The sequence below is a fragment of the Bos javanicus genome, chromosome 19 (assembly GCF_032452875.1).
Source record: "Bos javanicus breed banteng chromosome 19, ARS-OSU_banteng_1.0, whole genome shotgun sequence".
Classification (NCBI taxonomy): Eukaryota; Metazoa; Chordata; class Mammalia; order Artiodactyla; family Bovidae; genus Bos; species Bos javanicus.
The window spans coordinates 22,867,827-22,885,981 of record NC_083886.1 but is presented as its reverse complement, the minus strand read 5'-3'; the positions used below and the strand labels follow the sequence as shown (position 1 = coordinate 22,885,981).

General features: G+C 38.2%; 1 protein-coding gene and 1 non-coding gene across 7 annotated transcripts in view; both read right to left on the bottom strand.

The window, feature by feature from the left end:
* Positions 1 to 404: 404 nt before the first annotated feature.
* The window catches only part of GOSR1 (golgi SNAP receptor complex member 1), a 37,379-nt gene continuing 19,628 nt past the window's right edge, over positions 405 to 18,155 (bottom strand). For 2 of the 6 annotated variants that reach the window (XM_061390598.1, XM_061390597.1), the window contains exons 7-9: positions 11,235 to 11,264; positions 5,339 to 5,421; positions 405 to 2,682 (exon numbers count right to left, since the gene is read on the bottom strand). In XM_061390598.1, coding sequence (XP_061246582.1) covers positions 2,654 to 2,682; positions 5,339 to 5,421; positions 11,235 to 11,264 — 142 coding nt within the window. In that variant the 3' untranslated portion in view covers positions 405 to 2,653. Of the gene's footprint in view, positions 2,683 to 5,335; positions 9,881 to 11,234; positions 11,265 to 18,155 lie in introns of those variants that run through there. The other 4 variants (XM_061390592.1, XM_061390591.1, XM_061390594.1 and 1 more) reach the window with 2 other exon arrangements.
* Positions 4,445 to 4,517, bottom strand: TRNAC-ACA (transfer RNA cysteine (anticodon ACA)). The gene has a single exon. It is a non-coding gene; the product is annotated as a tRNA-Cys (tRNA).

Genomic DNA, 18,155 nt, shown 5'->3' with positions numbered 1-18,155 from the left:
ATGGGATCCAAAGTGAGCCTCTACTGGTCAATGGCACACGTCTGTCCTTGCTCCAGGGCTTCCTTCCACAAAGGACGGAACCGTAAAGGAGAAATGAGCCCTGCGTTTGGCCCTGGGTCACCTCACTATGGGTTACACCACTGGGAGGTTAGTCAGACCTGTCTGACACCAACATCTACACCACACTTTTTCAACTTCCTTAGAAGAACATGTTTATTTTCATAAAGAAAATAATCAACATAATTCTAACACTTCCTTTAAGCATAACCCTAATGGAAAGGCTTGCCAGCTATCAAAGCGCTTGTTCAGCTGCAGCTAGATGAGCGTGGGTCCTATTTTACTCTCATGCCACCATCAGCTTTCGTGAACGCACCAAATAATCAGACCAGTAAAAACACTGGTAGTATAATTAAATAAATAACTTTATTTATGATACCTCAGATTTTATAAATGCTGACTATATAGCAATCAAAGTCCCACAAATTCTAGCTGAGGCACAACCACCGATCAAGACCCTTTGAAAAATCAAAGATAAATAGAGTTAGGGGAGAGCAGTTTTGTTCTCCCAGCAGAGAATTTAATAAATGAACTTACTTCTCTGATCTTTCAAGGTTCACAGTGGGAAAACTTAAATTTTCTTTTAAGGGCATCCCCAATCAACTGACTGATCAATCAACCCGTATTTAGAAAAATAAACCCCATAGTTAAAAAAAAATATATCAATTGCTCTTCATCCCCAGAACATAATGAAACTCTAATGCCAGAATGAAAAACCTCTGTTTCTGTACCCAACCAGAGGTCAGTCTACCGATCAGCCTGTAATCAAGTTCATCTGAATGTCACCATGAACACACTGTGATGGAGTGAAGAACTGCATGCTAACATCCTTTTATCTCCTGTGGCGTGGTCTCAAGCCAATACTATAAATACCACAGTACATTTCAGAGGTGAAGAGTAGCTTTCTTTCTTGTAAGAACAGCAGATGTTGGAAGTCTTCGACCTAATTGTGGTAGTTCAATTAGAACCGAAGAAGGCAATGGCGCCCCACTCCAGTACTCTTGCCTGGAAAATCCCATGGACAGAGGAGCCTGGTGGGCTGCAGTCCATGGTGTCACTAAGAGTCGGGCACCACTGAGCGACTTCACTTTCACTTTTCACTTTCCTGCATTGGAGAAGGAAATGGCAACCCACTCCTGTGTTCTTGCCTGGAGAATCCCAGGGACAGAGGAGCCTAGTGGGCTGCTGTCTATGGGGTCGCACAGAGTTGGACACGACTGAAGTGACCTAGCAGCAGCAGCAGCAGTTAGAAAAGTCGTAACATTTACAGAAACCGGGAAATGGTTAAACCTGAAAAGAATTCTGGTGGGTGGTTTAAGATTTTGCCACTGTCCAGGGTGGTAACAGAAGACAGATTCTGATAGTGCAGACAGAGACAGATTCTGATATTTTCTCCTTCAGTAGTAAAGCCCCTCATTCTCTGGATGTTTGGAAAAGATTTGGAATCTTAACAGATTTGGAATGAATAGGTTTTCACAGAACACAGAATTCCTGGTACATAAGACAGGGGTTCTTAAACTTTTGCTCCTACATGTGGAACATTTACAAATGGAATCATCTGGATGGTGGCCCCTCACTGTCCTTTTACATGGGGCTTGTTGAAGAGATCTCAATGAAAATGAAGCATTTTCCTCACTTGGTTGTCAGTGTTAATCATGACATGAGGAGGAAAAGTTCGGGGCACTGACAGACACTGGCCTTTTGCCATGGTAGAACTGGAATTTTGTTTTCTTGTAGTAATAAATATTACTCAATAGAAGAAATTAACCAAAAGTAAAAAACAATGACTGAGCAAAAATAAGCCTATCATTCTTGATGGTTTTTCCAGGAATACAGTTAACCCGAGTGTGGGCATGATTAAAAGACAAGATTAAGTCTTTTTTGCAGTGCTTGTCTTCTGTTTCAGATAACCTCAACTGTGCTGAAGATGGCCTGTGAAAATCTCAAAGATCCTTTGAAAATTGCCATTTTCTTTGAACACCAAAAAAGTTGGGGATGAAGAATAGAAATTTATAGCACAGATTATCAAGAAATGACTTGGGATTTCTCATCATGAGTGTAAAATAAAAGGAAAAAACTATTTTTATTCACAACTCCATCTGGTGGCTGAAAGGAAAGCAGTCTTTGGATATACAGAAGCCTGGTTTTTTGAAGAGTCCAGCCTCATGACCTGGCTTGTCATCAGCCTTCAACACTATCATCGAAGCATGGAAATTCTGTTTCTGATGGGTTTACTTACCTCTTGGGGAGACAAAACATCTTTTTTTTTAGAAACTAAAAACAGAGGGAAATGTGTGTTAGAAAAGACAGCACAGAAAACCTGTGACTTCCGCTCAACCTGACCACATCAGAGTCCATCGCTATCAGTCCTGAATGAATCCTGCTGGTCAGGCTAATTAGCAGGTCAGTCAACTTCTCCTTCCTATTGTTTCTTCTTCTGGATCAGGGTGTGAAAGTGGTGGCTGTCAAGAGTCCCTGGAGATGTCCCATCAATGGAATGCATACAGCAGCAACAGGATGGTACAGACGCCAATAACACCACCCAGGATGAGGGAGTCTCGCCGCTTCCTAAGGTTGATTCGCTGGATGAGGCTGTTCACAGCAGGAAAACGATCTTTGGGGAATCTTTATTAAGGTCATATGTCGAAGAAGCCTCTTTAATGAAAAGTCACAGGAATCACAAAAAACAAAGATCAGTGGAGTCCAGAAAGACAAATGATGAGAAGAAACAGAGGGGAAGAAAATCACACTGAGGGAGCTGCAGCAAACACCAATGCCTTACTGCTCAAAGTCCCAAGCAAATTTGAGTCCCCTGGTACACTTGCAGGACATGAGTAGGAATAACAAAAAGGAAAACATTAAGAGAGAGGAGGAGGCAGCAGTGATGACTGCTGCCATGTGCCGAGGGAGTACTGTCCGGGTGGAGCCAGTGTGGCCAGGAATGAAGGAATGCTGCAGGGCAGGGAGGAGAAGGCACAGCCAGCCACCACCACCATCCTGCATTTCCTTCTCTTCCCCTCTCTCTCTCTTAAATTCCTTTCCTCAGGAGACTGGGAAGTTCTTCCAGAAGGGTTTTGAGGAGTACACGATCTCCCCACAGGGTGATAAGCCCCCCTGGATTCAGACAATTGGTGGGAACAAACTCTAAGGGTCTGTATAATCAAACACTGGTTAATTATTTAAAAATTTTAAATTCACTTAGCAGGAGTGGGCAGGAATAGGATCAGAAGGTGGGTTAAACTGCTCTGACTGCCCTTTGTGGGGAACACAACAAAAGGAGAGGGAGCTTTCAGTTCAGGAGTCTTGCGGCAGTCACAACCGTACTGGGCTCGGTACTGTATCTCACTTGGTAGGATGTCGTCATCAAAGCACAGGCCTGTGTGTCCTGTACTGTTTTCACTTCCAGCAGTGGTTTCTGACTACAAAAACTTCCATGGTGTCAGGTACAAATCTCATATAAAGCAGGTACTTAATCTTTTCTGGCTTGGTACAAGCGTCAGCACTGCCCTTAGAGGAAGTAAGAGAACCTCTGACATCAGGAAACCCTGTCTGTAGTGAACACATTTCTACCTAGTTTGTCTTTTAGGGGACTCTCCCTGATCCTTCTCTAATCATCTAGTTCGGTTCATGTAACTGGGTGGGGCTGATGCTGTCCTCTGCCATCAGGTGTGCATACCCACTCAGGGTGGGCAGGAGAGAACAGTCCCTCCCCTTGGCCAGTGGCTGGGTTCGGCAGCGACTCAAGTGAGGCAACCACAGTCCTCTTTGGACAGGTGCCAGAGCTGCTAGAAATTTCATAATTTTTGATCTGGCAGGAGGTGACCCTGGTAGCCATCTCTTATCAGCACGAGGGAAAAATGTGTCTGAGAATAAGGCCATCATGTAAGTAAACAGAAATGAGAGATGGAGGAGGGGAACAGAGAACGGAAAGGCAGATTCTTGATAATAAAATCTGAGCCTCTGCATCCAAGCCATCCATTAAGCCAAATTCTACTCCTGATTTTACAGACATATGAACAAGTTAATTCCCTCCTTTTCCTCGTTAGGTCAGTGTAAATTAGGTTTCTCTTAGTATCTTTCTATGGAGTCCTAACTAATCAAACCCATTTTATTTTTTTAAAACATATTTTTGGAAATAATTCTAACTTATTGTACTGATAAAATGAGATAATGTATATCAGAGTACTCTACTAACTGCAAAGCCCTATATAAAACAGAAATGATTTTAGATGTATGGTTTTATACTTAGGGTGACAAGTGAGTGAAGTCGCTCAGTCGTGTCCGACTCTTTGCAACCCCATGGATTGCAGCCTACCACGCTCCTCCATCCATGGGATTTTCCAGGCAAGAGTACTAGAATGGGTTGCCATTTCCTTCTCCAGAGGATCTTCCTGACCCAGGGATCGAACCTAGGTCTTCTGCATTGTAGGCAGACGCTTTACCGTCTGAGCCACCAGGGAAGCACAAAGCAAGAACAAGATTCACCAAAAACTGGAAAATATCAACACATTTCAGGATATTCTTTTCCTTAGGCCAATAAGGGATCAAACTAAAAGTGACCTCAAATTATCTAGGTCAGAAGATACTCAACTTTTAAAATTATAGGTTCTTTCCCTACTAGTAATTGGGGAAGGAAACTTTTTTCTCTAAAAGGCTTGATTCCTCCAAGGAAACAGAATGTTTTTGGTCTTAGCAGTTTCCTTGCTGGATTTCTCAGAGTATGACTAGTACTAATTTAAACTGGGAAACTGAAGAACTAAAAAAGGTAGAGGTCACAACAAACAAACAGCAAATCTATACGAGAGTTCAGCTTGTGCAAAATGAAAATACGGTGATCAGCAGTGATCAGCACTTACATGTATGGCTGTCTACTTCCCTCCCTAAGCATATGCCACTGACTTATTCTCCAAAATGAAAAAAGAAAGAAGAAAAAGCACAAAATTTATGACCTCTGTGTAAAAACAGCATACACTGTAGACTTCTAACATGGATTCAAGAGCTTTTAAGATGCAAAATAGTTCTGTGAATAACTTGGAAATTATATTTATCATTTTTTTCGAGTCTACTAGTATGAAACTTCTGGTGTGCTGTCTTTTAGAAATGGCACTAAACAGTATGAACTTCCACAAAGTACAAGCACAGGGCACGTCCATAATACAGAATTACGGACGACTTCTACTCTCACTGCCGACGGCAATCTGCCCAGGGGAGGGAGAGAGTGGCGAAGCACACAGAGATTTTCCCCCTAAAAACACAGATTTCAAACTGTCAAAAAGGATACTAGCCAAAGTGTTCATTTTACTCTGAATTGATTTCAACATTCCTCTCTGTGAAGTCATATTTTCTTTTGTTGCCATAGCAATGCTGCAAGGGAGAAAAAGAGAAGCTCATCAATTGACATTTAAGACAATCGTGCATGGATTCATCGTACACATAAAAATGAACAGAAAACCAAGGTGAATGACACCAGCTTTGAAAAGCACATGGGAAGGAACATGAAAAAAAAAATCATTTCCCAAGTCATCTTCCCATTGTTCTTTTTCTGAATGATCACTTTATCCCCAATGTTATCTTCCGATATTTTTTTGGACAAAGCAGTGAACCATTTCCCGTGTTTTTTTTTTTAAATTCAAAGTAACAAATGAAATAAGACAACTGACGAATCACACATTACAAAAGCTTCTTAAAATGGTTTTAAAAGGGGCCAGCTACCAAAACATCTTTAATTAGGAAAAACTCTTTGAGAGTGAAGTGGGGAATTACAATTATAAAAATAGAACCAAATGTGTAATACATCACAAAATATTTATATACAACCAGCCCTTAATTTATGAAAAGATTATATTCCAAAATTCTATTGGAGAACCAACTAGACAGTGTATTAAAAAGCAGAGATATCACCTTGCTGACAAAGGTCCATACAGTCAAAGCTATGGTTTTGCAGTAGCCATGTACGGATTTGAGAGATGGACCATAAAGAAGGCTAAGTGCCAAAGAACTGATGTTTTCGAAGTGTGCTGGAGAAGACTCTTAAAAGTCTCATGAAGTGCAAAAACATCAATTTAGTTAATCCTAAAGGAAATCAACCCTGAATATTAATTGGAAGGACAAATGAAACTCCAATATTTTGGCCACCTGATGTGAGAAGCCAACTCACTGGAAAAGACCCCAATGCAGGGAAAGCTTGAAGACAAAAGGAGAAGAGGCTAACAGAGGATGAGATGGTTGGATGGCATCACTGATGCAATGAACATGAATTTGGGCAAACTCCAGGAGATAGTGAGGGCCAGGGAGGCCTGGCATGCTGCAGTCCATGGGTTCATGAAGAGTCAGACACAACTTAGCAACTGAACAACAACAGGAACTACACTTCAAAAAAATATACATTGAAAGATAAAAGGAACCAGGAGAAATGCATGTTGTTGTTCCACCATTCAGTAATTGGCTACAGTAGGACAGCTCCCTAGACCATCACGTATTTCCACCACCCAGTTCTTATCCTTGGTCAAGAAAAGGAACCCCACTTGCAGTGTCTGTAACTAGCATTCTACAAGCAACCCCCCTTCCCTTTTTAGGGGTTAACACTTACCCATATGACCCTCTCACAACTTACTGTTTTAAGTCATGGACAAGTTAGGTGATGGCACAAACTAACTTGCTATGATTAGTATCATTCCACTTTTTCTAAACACATGACTATAAATGTGTCTGCCTTTTTAAATGAATACATTAATATTTTTAAAATCATTTTACACAGATATGAAGAGCTACAGAGAGAAAAATACGGAAGCACACCAAATTATTAACCAATGTAGTAGTTGTATTTTAGGTGAATTCTTTTTCTTCCCTGCTTTATTTAGGTATATTTGACAAACATAAATTGCATTTAGGTATATTTGACAAATATAAATTGCATACATTTTTTAAAAGAAGATCAATAAGGAGAGAAGAAAATGATAAATGTAAGAAAATTTCTCAGATCTAAAGATAAGTTTTCAGATTGTAAGAGCCCATCAAACAGACTAAAAATGATGCATGTCAACCTCATCATGGTGAGATTAAACACAAACATAGGGGAAAAGGGATGATCCTAAAAGATTCCAGAGGGAGAAAACATTTACGAAAAGTGAAAGTGAAAGTTGTTCAGTCGTGTCTGACTCTTGGTGACCCCATGAACTTATACCGTCCATGGAATTTTCCAGGCCAGAATACTGGAGTGGGTATCCTTTCCCTTCTCCAGGGGCTTTTCCCAACCCAGGGATTGAGCTCAGGTCTCCCGAATTGCAGGTGGATTCTTTACCAGCTGAGCCACAAAGGGAAGCCCATCATTTACGAAGGACATAAAATTTTAATTGGGACTGGACTTAAAGAGCAGTACTGGAAACAATGCCTTAAAAAATGTGAAAATTATTTTCAACCCACAATTCTGATTTTTAGCTAAACAATGAATCAAGAATATGGGTAGAATAGGGACTTCCCTGGGGCCCGGTGGATGGGAATCCGCCTGCCAATGCAGGAGACATGGGTTTGATCCCTCGTCCAGGAGGATTCCACATGTGGAGCAAGTAAGCTTATGTGCCACAACCACTGAGTCCACGCTCCAGGGCCTGCTAGGTGCAACTACTGAGCCTGTGTGCCTAGCGGCTGTGCTCTGCAACAAGAGAAGCTGCCACAACGAGAAGCCCACGCACTGCAATGAGGAGTAGCCTTCGTCCACCACCACTAGAGAAAGCCCGTGCAAAGCAGCAAAGACCTAGTGCAGCCAAAAATAAAATAAATAAAATTGAAAAAACAAAAAAAGAATATAGGTAGAATAGAAACTTTTTTGAGATGTGTAAAGTCCAAATAATTTACTTCTTATTCTTCCTGAGGAAGCTACTAAAGAACATGGTCCAACATAATGAGGGGATAAACTAAGAAAGTAGCAGACAGTAAATCCGAGAAACAAGTGATTGCATTTAAGGAGGTCATTGTAGGATAATGGTAAAAAGACATCCCAGGACCGGACAGTGAATGCACCAGGTCTAAAGCACAACCAGTCAAGATTCGAGCAGAAAGAGGCAGGCAGTGTCAATTTTATAACACATTAAATTTTATTTTTTTAATTAATTGATTTTAATTGGAGGATAATCACTTTACAATATAGTGATGTTTTTTGCCATACATCAATGTGAATTGGCCACAGGCACATACGTGCCCCCACCATCCTGAACCTCCCTCTGCACACTATCCCTCTGAGTTATCCCAGAGCACCGGCTTGGGTTCCCTGCTCCATTCATCGAACTTGCACTGGTCATCTATTTTACATATGGTAATATACGTTTCAATGCTATTCTCTCAAATCATCCCACCCTCGCCTTCACATTGAATTTTAGATCCAAGAAGATCATAAGAAGAGTGAAACTAACAACATCCTTTGTATCACTAGTTCTTATTCCTAATTTTTCAGGTTAAGTGTCTATCTATGGTAGAATATGATACATTTAAAATGTAGTTGTTTTATAGTAAATTTACTTTACCAGATATTTAAAAATAGGTACTATAGCCTTGAAAAAAGTAACAATTCAAACCTGGGCTGAGCAACAATCTTTGAATCATATATCTCTCTGTTTTCTTAAACTGGGACTATCACTATCTCCTATGCACTCTGACTCAGAAGTAGAGAAAATTAAAAAATAATTTCCGCAAAGCACTTTGTATTCCTTGGAGAACAGATATTATCATCATACATTATGTTATTATCTTGTTGAATATGCATGATTTCCAGTAGCACACAAAGTATATCTAGATATCCTTTCCTATCTCATTCCACCATCTGGAATCAAGTGGAGTGAGATCTAGGCTGTTGTTATTTCAAGGGTCAAATATGCAGGGACAAAACAAATTCCAAATAACATGTAATGCTTTTAAAATGATAAATCATTGATGTTTACTGGAATTTCAACATTCTCACCTATCCTGTGAACTAAACTCGGACTTTTTTTTTAACAATTGTTTAGTCGTCCAGTTGTATCCGACTCTTCTGTGACCTCATGGACTATAGCCCACCAGGCTCCTCTGTCCATGGGATTTTCCTGGCAAGAATACTGGAGTGGGTTGCCATTTCCTTCTCCAGGGGATCTTCCAGACTCAAGGATCCAACCCACATCTCCTGCTTGGCAGGTGGATTCTTTTACCAATGAGACACCTAGGAAGCCATTTTTTCAACATTAGATAATACTAATTATACATTTAAAGCTTAAGAATAAACTTATAAATATTAGGTCTTTTCAACAAATTGATGCCAGTTTATATTCAGTTGTGTACATTGTTTTAAACTTTAGCTCCAAAAGGAAAAGGTAAAACTTTATAGGTAGAATTATGGGGAAACTTTAAGAAAAGAATCCCTGATAAAATGTGACCCAACTTTATGCTCTGATGAAAGCAAAGGAGCCACAAGGGACATATTTCAGTCAACAATTAAGCAATTTTGTGAAAACTGTGGAGGGATAGAAGACTGAGTACATGAAATTCAAACAAAATTCCAAGATATGATAAATTCATCTTATTATAAAATTATAATTTATGATTTTCAATTATAGGAACATACTATAATCCACTGAATACAATAAGAATCCATGAGCTCATTTCAACATAAAAATTTCAGGATATGAACACTGAAACTGAAATATTCAGAGGTAAAGAGGCATCATGCGTGAACTTATTTACAAGTAGTTCAGAAAAAAAAAAGTGAAAAAGCAAATGTGGCAAAATGATAACATTTTGAGAATCTAAGGTAAAAGGTATGTGGAAACTCTTAGTACCACTGGAACTTTTCTGAAACCTGAAATACCAAAATAAACAGTTAAAAAAAATTAATAATAGAGCTGCCATTTAAATTAACTTAGTAGCAGCCAGGGGATCTTCTCGATTCAAGGATTTTACTTATATTATCTTTTTAGTCATATTATCTTTAATTTTCACAACAATCTTTTAGGGTAGGTATTATCATCAATTCATTTAAGCACATAAGAACATGAAGATTCCAAGAAACTTGTTTAAGAACAGAGATCTAATTAAGTAGCACAGTCAGGTTTCAAACCAAATCATACTCCAAAGCTCATCCTCTTTCAATAAGGCAGGAAATGTAGTAGTGGTTTAGACAGAGCTCTTGCTCTAGAGTTAGAGACTCAGGTTTGAGGATCTGAATCCTCAATACTATTTTTAGTAATGTGATTATGGGCAAATTACTTACCTTAACTTCTCTTTTGTTTTGAAGATAGTATCTAGTGATTAGTGCCTATCTCATGAGTTACTGAGGAGATTAAACAACATATAGCACGTACAACCCTTGAACACAATGCATGCTAAGTGGCTTCAGTCGGGTCCAACTCTTTGCAACCCTACGGACTGCAGCCCTCCAGGCTCCTCTGTCCATGGGATCCTCCAGCAAGAAAACTGGAGTGGGCTGCCATGCCCTCCTCCAAGGGGTTTTCCCAACCCAGGGATCGAACCCACGTCTCTTACGTCTCCTGCACTGGCAGGCAGGATCTTCACCACCTGGGGAGCCCTGAACACAATACCAAAGTCTATGATAAGAATACAAATGTTTGTTGTTTCCATGTATTTCATGCTGCCTTTCCTGAAAAAGTGCTTTAGACAATGCTTAATTTTGAAGAGTTGAGACCATTACTAGTTAACTTTTTTTTTACTGTCTTAAAATAGGTATTTAAAAATTTATCAAACCTAGAGAATTAGGCAGTTAAAACCAACAAATTTCCCTTACCTTAAACAAGAAGTTACTTCACTGTTATTACAGATAATACTAATTACTGCAGACTTTCTATAACTGCTATGACAGAAACCAAGTCTACATAAATGTTACATATAAGACACTTAACAAATCACATGTTCAAGACTGTTTTCCATTAAAAAGTGAGAATAAAAAGACAGAGGCTGAAAATATTGAGAATGAACTCACTAGGAAAATTAACCTAGGAGAAACACCCTAATGCCAATAGTTTCGAAAAAAATGTTTTAGGCTTCAAGTATCTTATAAGGGGAAGTCATAGTAAAAATACATTACCATATAATAAAATTCCCATCTTTAAGGAAGATTAACTGACTTTAGTTATAGGATTAACTTCATCTGTTCATTAATGTGCAAACAATAAACAAAAAACCCCCATTTTTCCTACCTTATTGTCTCTTCTATTAGACGGTCTGAGCTGCAAATAAAAAGAAAATTCAAATTCTGGAATTATTAAAAGCACATTTAAAACCTGCACTTAATTTTTCTATATTTTACAGGTAGATTATTTTTCCAGTCATTTATGTGAAAAACACCCAGACTTTTGAAAGCAGCTAGAGAAAATTCTGGACTCTGAAATTAGTTAACCCACATATATAGTTTTCATCTTAATTTGTTGGCTTAAATCTATTTCTTCCACAGAGATACTTAATGATTAAAGTCAGAACAGTTTTAATGAGAGTACAAAAAAATAAAACTACTTCTTTAATCTAGATAGCTCCAAGTTGTCACCACTGTCTATCCAAAACTTCAGAATTACAGCCAAATTGTTGAGACAGGATAGGCAATATAGTTTCAATGTCTATAAGCAGTAATTATTTACATCTTAAAATTTCTTCCTTTTTTGAAAAACAAAATCAAATCTCAGCTTGCCACACTTTAGAATTCAAGAATCTGAATAACGATGCCAATGCACTGTTGATCAGTGAAACATTTCCACTTATGCATCAAATACTGGAAAGAAAGACACCTCCAAAAAACCTATTTTAGGGAGGAATGCACAGGTAGCTAAGCTTGGTAAAAGGGGAGCTTTACAGCAGAAACAAACTCCCAGACATATGTATCCATTTACCATAAAGACAGCACAATCTAGTAAAAACAATGTAAAATTACTCTCCTTTGGGGATACATAATATATAATCAAGTGGAATCATCCTTCGTAAACAAATACTTCATAACAGCCCAGAGGTATTCCAAAGAGGCACCTACTGTCTGTGATTAAGCAACAAGTATCTGTTTCTTTCAAGAAACCAATTTAAACTAGCTGAAAACAATGAGCTAAATTTTGTCATCAATTACTGTACCAAGGAATCACTAAAGCCACACTTAGATAGTAATTCTGCTTAAAAGGTAATTCATTTCCCTCAATATACAAAACTGCAAATGATACAAATTTCAAGCACATATTTTAAAGCAGTTTAACAAAATGTAAGAACTTGGCAAAACCATTTAGGTTAGTAACTAATAAGAATCTTTTAAAAGAGGAGGTGAATAAAAGAATAAACAAGTAAATGAATAAGCAAGCAAGAAAACAAACAAGCAAGTATGTAATAAATAAAATGTAAAAACTGATCCCTTTGTAAACTGTAAAAAAAAATCTGATGAAGTTGTCACCAACCAATGAGATAGTTTACATCAAGCACTGTGGTGGTTTCAGTCTTCCGCCTACTTACAGTTAACCAGAGGGACCCTATGTCTTCTTTACTTTTATATAAATATCTTCTAAGACATGTGAACGATACTATTAAGCTACAGTAGGACACAAAAAGCTAAGTGCTAACAGAGTTTTATATTACAGATAACATTTGGAAAATACCGAAAAAACAAAGATGAATGTAGAAATCATTTGCAACCACTCTTCCATTAACACTGATATTATGGCACATTTGTTTCTTGTCTGGGTAGCCCAAGGAACATCTTTTTTTGTTGTTTTTGTCTTCCCTTCTTTCTTTTTTTTGGTCACTATGCAGTGTGTGGGATCTTAGTTCCCTACAGGAGATTGAACCTGCATCCCCTGTATTGGAAAGCAGACTCTCAACCACTGGACAGTTAGGGAAGTCCCAGGAATACCTTTACTTGCATTTTTCATGGTTTATTTAGCACAGAAATTTTGTTTTATGATCACATGATGTTACCTAGAACATCAACATTCTAGGAATCAACGAACTAAGATGGACTGGAATGGGTGAATTTAACTCAGATGACCATTATATCTACTACTGTGGGCAAGAATCCCTTGGAAGAAATGGAGTAGCCATCATAGTCAACAGAAGAGTCCAAAATGCAGTACTTGGATGCAATCTCAAAAACGACAGAATGATCTCTGTTCATTTCCAAGGCAAACCATTCAATATCACAGTAATCCAAGTCTATGCCCCGACCAGTAACGCTGAAGAAGCTTAAGTTGAATGGTTCTATGAACATCTACAAGACCTTCTAGAACTCTCACCCCAAAAAGGTGTAGGGGACTGGAATGCAAAAGTTTGGCCTTGGAGTACAGAATGAAGCAGGGCAAAGGCTAATAGAGTTCTGCCAAGAGAACACACTGGTCATAGCAAACACCCTCTTCCAACAACACAAGAGAAGATTCTACACATGGACATCACCAGATGATCAACACCAAAATCAGATTGATTATATTCTTTGCAACCAAAGATGGAGAAGCTCTATACAATCAGCAAAAACAAAACTGGGAGCTGACTGTGGCTCAGATCATGAACTCCTTATTGCCAAATTCAGACTTAAATTGAAGAAAGTGGGGGAAACCACTAGACCATTCAGGTATGACATAAATCAAATCCCTTATGACTATATAGTGGAAGTGAGAAATAGATTAAAAGGACTAGATCTGATAGAGTGCCTGATGAACTATGGATGGGAGTTCATGACATTGTACAGGAGACAGGAATCAAGACCATCCCCAAGAAAAAGAAGTGCAAAAAAGCAAAATGGCTGTCTGGGGAGGCCTTACAAATAGCTGTGAAAAGAAGAGAAGCGAAAAGCAAAGGAGAAAAGGAAAGATATATCCATTTTAATGCAGAGTTTCAAAGAAGAGCAAGGAGAGATAAGAAAGCCTTCCTCAGTGATCAATGCAAAGAATAGAGGAAAACGATAGAATGGGAAAGACTAGAGATCTCTTCAGGGAAATTAGAGACACCAAGGGAACATTTCATGCAAAGATGGGCTCAATAAAGGACAGAAATGGTATGGACCTAACAGAAGCAGAAGATATTAAAAAGAGGTGGCAAGAATACACAGGAGAACTGTACAAAAAAGATCTTCATGATCCAGATAATTACAATGGTGTGATCACTCACACTCACCTAGGGCCAGACATCCTGGAATGTGAAGTCAAGTGGGCCTTAGGAAGCATCACTAAGAACAGAGCTAGTGGAGGTGATGGAATTCCAGTTGAGCTATTTCAAATCCTAAAAGACGATGCTGTGAAAGCACTGCACTCAATATGCCAGCAAATTTGGAAAACTCAGCAGTGGCCACAGAGCTGGAAAAGGTCAGTTTTCATTCCAATCCCAAAGAAAGGCAATGCCAAAGAATGCTCAAACCATCACACAATTGCACCCATCTCACATGCTAGCAAAGTAATACTCAAAATTCTCCAAGCCAGGCTTCAACAGTACGTGAACTGTGAAATTCCAGATGTTCAAGCTGTATTTAAAAAAGGCAGAGGAACCAGAGATCAAATTGCCAACATCTGTTGGATCACTGAAAAAGCAAGAGAATTCCAGAGAAACATCTACTTCTGCTTTATTGACTATGCCAAAGCCTTTGATTCTGTGGATCACCGCAAACTGTGGAAAATTCTGAAAGAGATGGAACTACTAGACCACGTAACCTGCCGCCTGAAAAACCTGTATGCAGGTCAAGAAGCAACAGTTAGAATTGGACATGAACAACAGACTGGTTCCAAATTGGGAAAGGAGTACATCAAGGCTGTATATTGTCAACCTGCTAATTTAACTTATATGCAGAGTACATCATGAGAAATGCTGGGCTGGAGGAAGCACAAGCTGGAATCAAGATTGCCGGGAGAAATATCAATAACCTCACATATGCAGATGACACCACCCTTATGGCAGAAAGTGAAGAGGAACTAAAGAGTCTCTTGATGAAAGTGAAAGAGGAGAGTGAAAAAGTTGGCTTAAAACTCAACATTCAGAAAGCTAAGATCACGGCATCTGGTCCCATCACTTCATGGGAAATAGATGGGGAAACAGTGACAACTTTATTTTTTGGGACTCCAGAATCACTGCAGATGGTGACTTCAGCCATTAAATTAAAAGATGCTTGCTCCTTGGAAGAAAAGTTATGACCAACCTAGACAGTATATTAAAAAGCATAGACATTACTTTGCCAACAAAGGTCCATGTAGTCAGAGCTATGGTTTTTCCAGTGGTCATGTATGGATGTGAGAGTTGGACTATAAAGAAAGCTGAGCGCTGAAGAATTGATGCTTTTGAACTGTGGTGTTGGAGAAGACTCTTTAGAGTCCCTTGGACTGCAAGGAGATCCAACCAGTCCATCCTAAAGGAAATTGTCTTGAAAATTCATTGGAAGGACTGACGCTGAAGCTGAAACTCCAATACTTTGGCCACCTGATGTGAAGAACTGACTCATTGGAAAAGACCCTGATGTTGGGAAAGATTGAAGGCAGGAGGAGAAGGGGACAACAGAGGATGAGATGGTTGGATGGCATCACGGACTCAATAGACAGGAGTTTGAGTAAAGTCCGGGAGTTGGTGATAGACAGGGAGACCAGGTGTGCTGTAGTCCATGGGGTCGCAAAGAGTTGGACATGACTGAGTGACTGAACTGAACTGAAACTATTGAGTTTTAAGAGTTCTTTGTGTGTTTTGGATACAGTCCTTTATCAGATATGTTTTACAAGTATGTTCTTCCAGTCCACTTCATCATCTTGACAGCATCTTTGGAAGAGCAGAGGTTTTTCATTTTAATGAATTCAATCTTAACATTTTTGTTCATAATATTTTTGTCATTACATCTAAAAATACATTGCCAAACCCAATGTTACCTAGAATTTCTCCTGTGTTGTAAAACTTCTAGTAGTTTTGTACTTTATATTTAGATCTATGATCTGTTATGAGTTATTCTGGGGAAAGGTATAAGGTCAGTGTCTATATTCATTTTTTTGCATGTTAATGTCCGGTTGTTCCCACACCACTTATTCAAAAGACTATCTCTTCTCCATAGAACTGCCTCTACTCTACACAAATATAGTCAAAGAGTATTTGACTATATTTGTGTGTCTGTTTCTGGACTTTCTCTTCTGTTCCACTGATCTGTCTGTCTGTTCTTTCACCAATACCACACTGTCTTCATTACAAACAATATACACAGGAAGTCAAGTTTAATGGGGAGATAGTTTTTGCTTCTTTTCTCCCCTCAAAGTATTTTAACAAATATTTTGGTGTAAAAAAAATTTTTTTTAATGTCAACAAATTTGTTTACAGCAGAAACAGAAAGACTAAGAGAAAACGTGAGGAATCACAGTTTCCATTTGTTGTTCTTTCGATAAATGGTATAAAAGGATTGAAATCATAAAAACCTACCTGAGTCATAAAGAATATGAAATATTAAGGAAGCATTTTATAATTTGTTTCTGAACTCTCTAGAAAAACCTTGTATACCAATACAAAATAATCTATTATGTAACTTAACAACTCCCCTCAAGTTCATCAGCTCATACTCCACTCAACTTCATCCTGCCTCAGTTTCTTTCTTTATAGAATGAGCATACACAAACTTTTTCACAAGAATGCTGAAAGGAATATATGTAAAGTATATCCTACATAGGACTTCCCTGGTGGCTCAGATGGTAAAGCGTCTGCCTACACTGCAGGAGACCCGGGTTCAAGACCTGGGTGGGGAAGATCCTCTGGAGAAGGAAATGGCAACTCACTCCAGCACTCTTGCCTGGAAAATCCCACGGACTGAGGAGCCTGGTAGGCTACAGTCCATGGGGTCATAAAGAGTCGGACACAACTGAGCGACTTCACTTCACATATCCTACATAAAATCACCTGAGAAACAAAAATGGAAAATACCTTTTAATAGCCAATCTTACTGCTATTTTTTATAACCCTAAATACATCATTTAAGCTGTGTGACCCTAAATTAATGTACTTTTCCCCCTGTAAAATGGACAGTGGGAAGGGTTTTCTTTGAATTACTAATGAACGCAAAAGTAAAAATTTTCATATAAAATTTATGACCATGTGTTCCGAAATAAAGAATATTAATTTACAACTGATAAACTCTTTTCAGCATCAAATAATCCTTAAAGTAAACAACTGCATTTCTGTTTAACTTATTTTGGGGTTGATGAATATAAAAATGTTAATGCAAGCTCATCTTTATTTTTGTGCTACTTGAGTATCCTATTCCTTACTTTGTACCCAAAGAATATATTAATATACTTTCAGATATAATGCAAAATTCTTTTGTGGTGGTCTTTATCAAATACAAAAAGAACTACCAAAGCTATAAGTAACTATAAGCTACTCTAGGAAAGACTGCCCCCTTGTGCCAATCAATAATATTTAACATTCTAAGAAAAAAACACTAAAAACTTTCTGACACTAGAAGTAGCCAGAGTTCTACTAAAATGGTCTTGATCTTCCCATGTTCTGATTTCAACAGCTCGTATTTAAAGTGGTGATCTTCAAAGAAAAGTAAATTGAATAGTACATTAAGCTCATATGGACATGACTTATTTATGACATTCAGCAACAAAAGCATAATTCATATCATTTAACTATCATGGTTATTAGCTATTCAAGTGTTTAGAGGCCGAATTCAGAGAGTTTAAGTAATTTTCTGATCCTTAAGTTCTATAATAAAATACAAAGAAAATAATTAAAGAAACCAGTATATTTCAGAAGAAAACTAGATGAAGCAGGAATAGAGTATGGTGGCTTATTTTAAAATAAAAATATATATTCATTTTTATATATATGTGTACGTGTGTGTGTGTGTACATATACATACACATACACACAGTTCATCCAAGTTTTTAGGTATTTTGAGTTCTTAGAAAAGATATTTTCTTTGAATTTGATGTATGGCTAATTACCCTTTATAAAGCTTCTTGACATATATAAGTAGTATAAGGCCATGCAAATATAAGTCAGTATCTATATTATTATTAACCTACAGTAGTAGACAAAGTATTAGAGCAATAGACTTGCTAAAGGAAACAAGCATTAAGGTAACAAAAGACATATTACAGTTACAGCTTCCCTGGTGGCTCAGAGGGTAAAGCGTCTGCCTG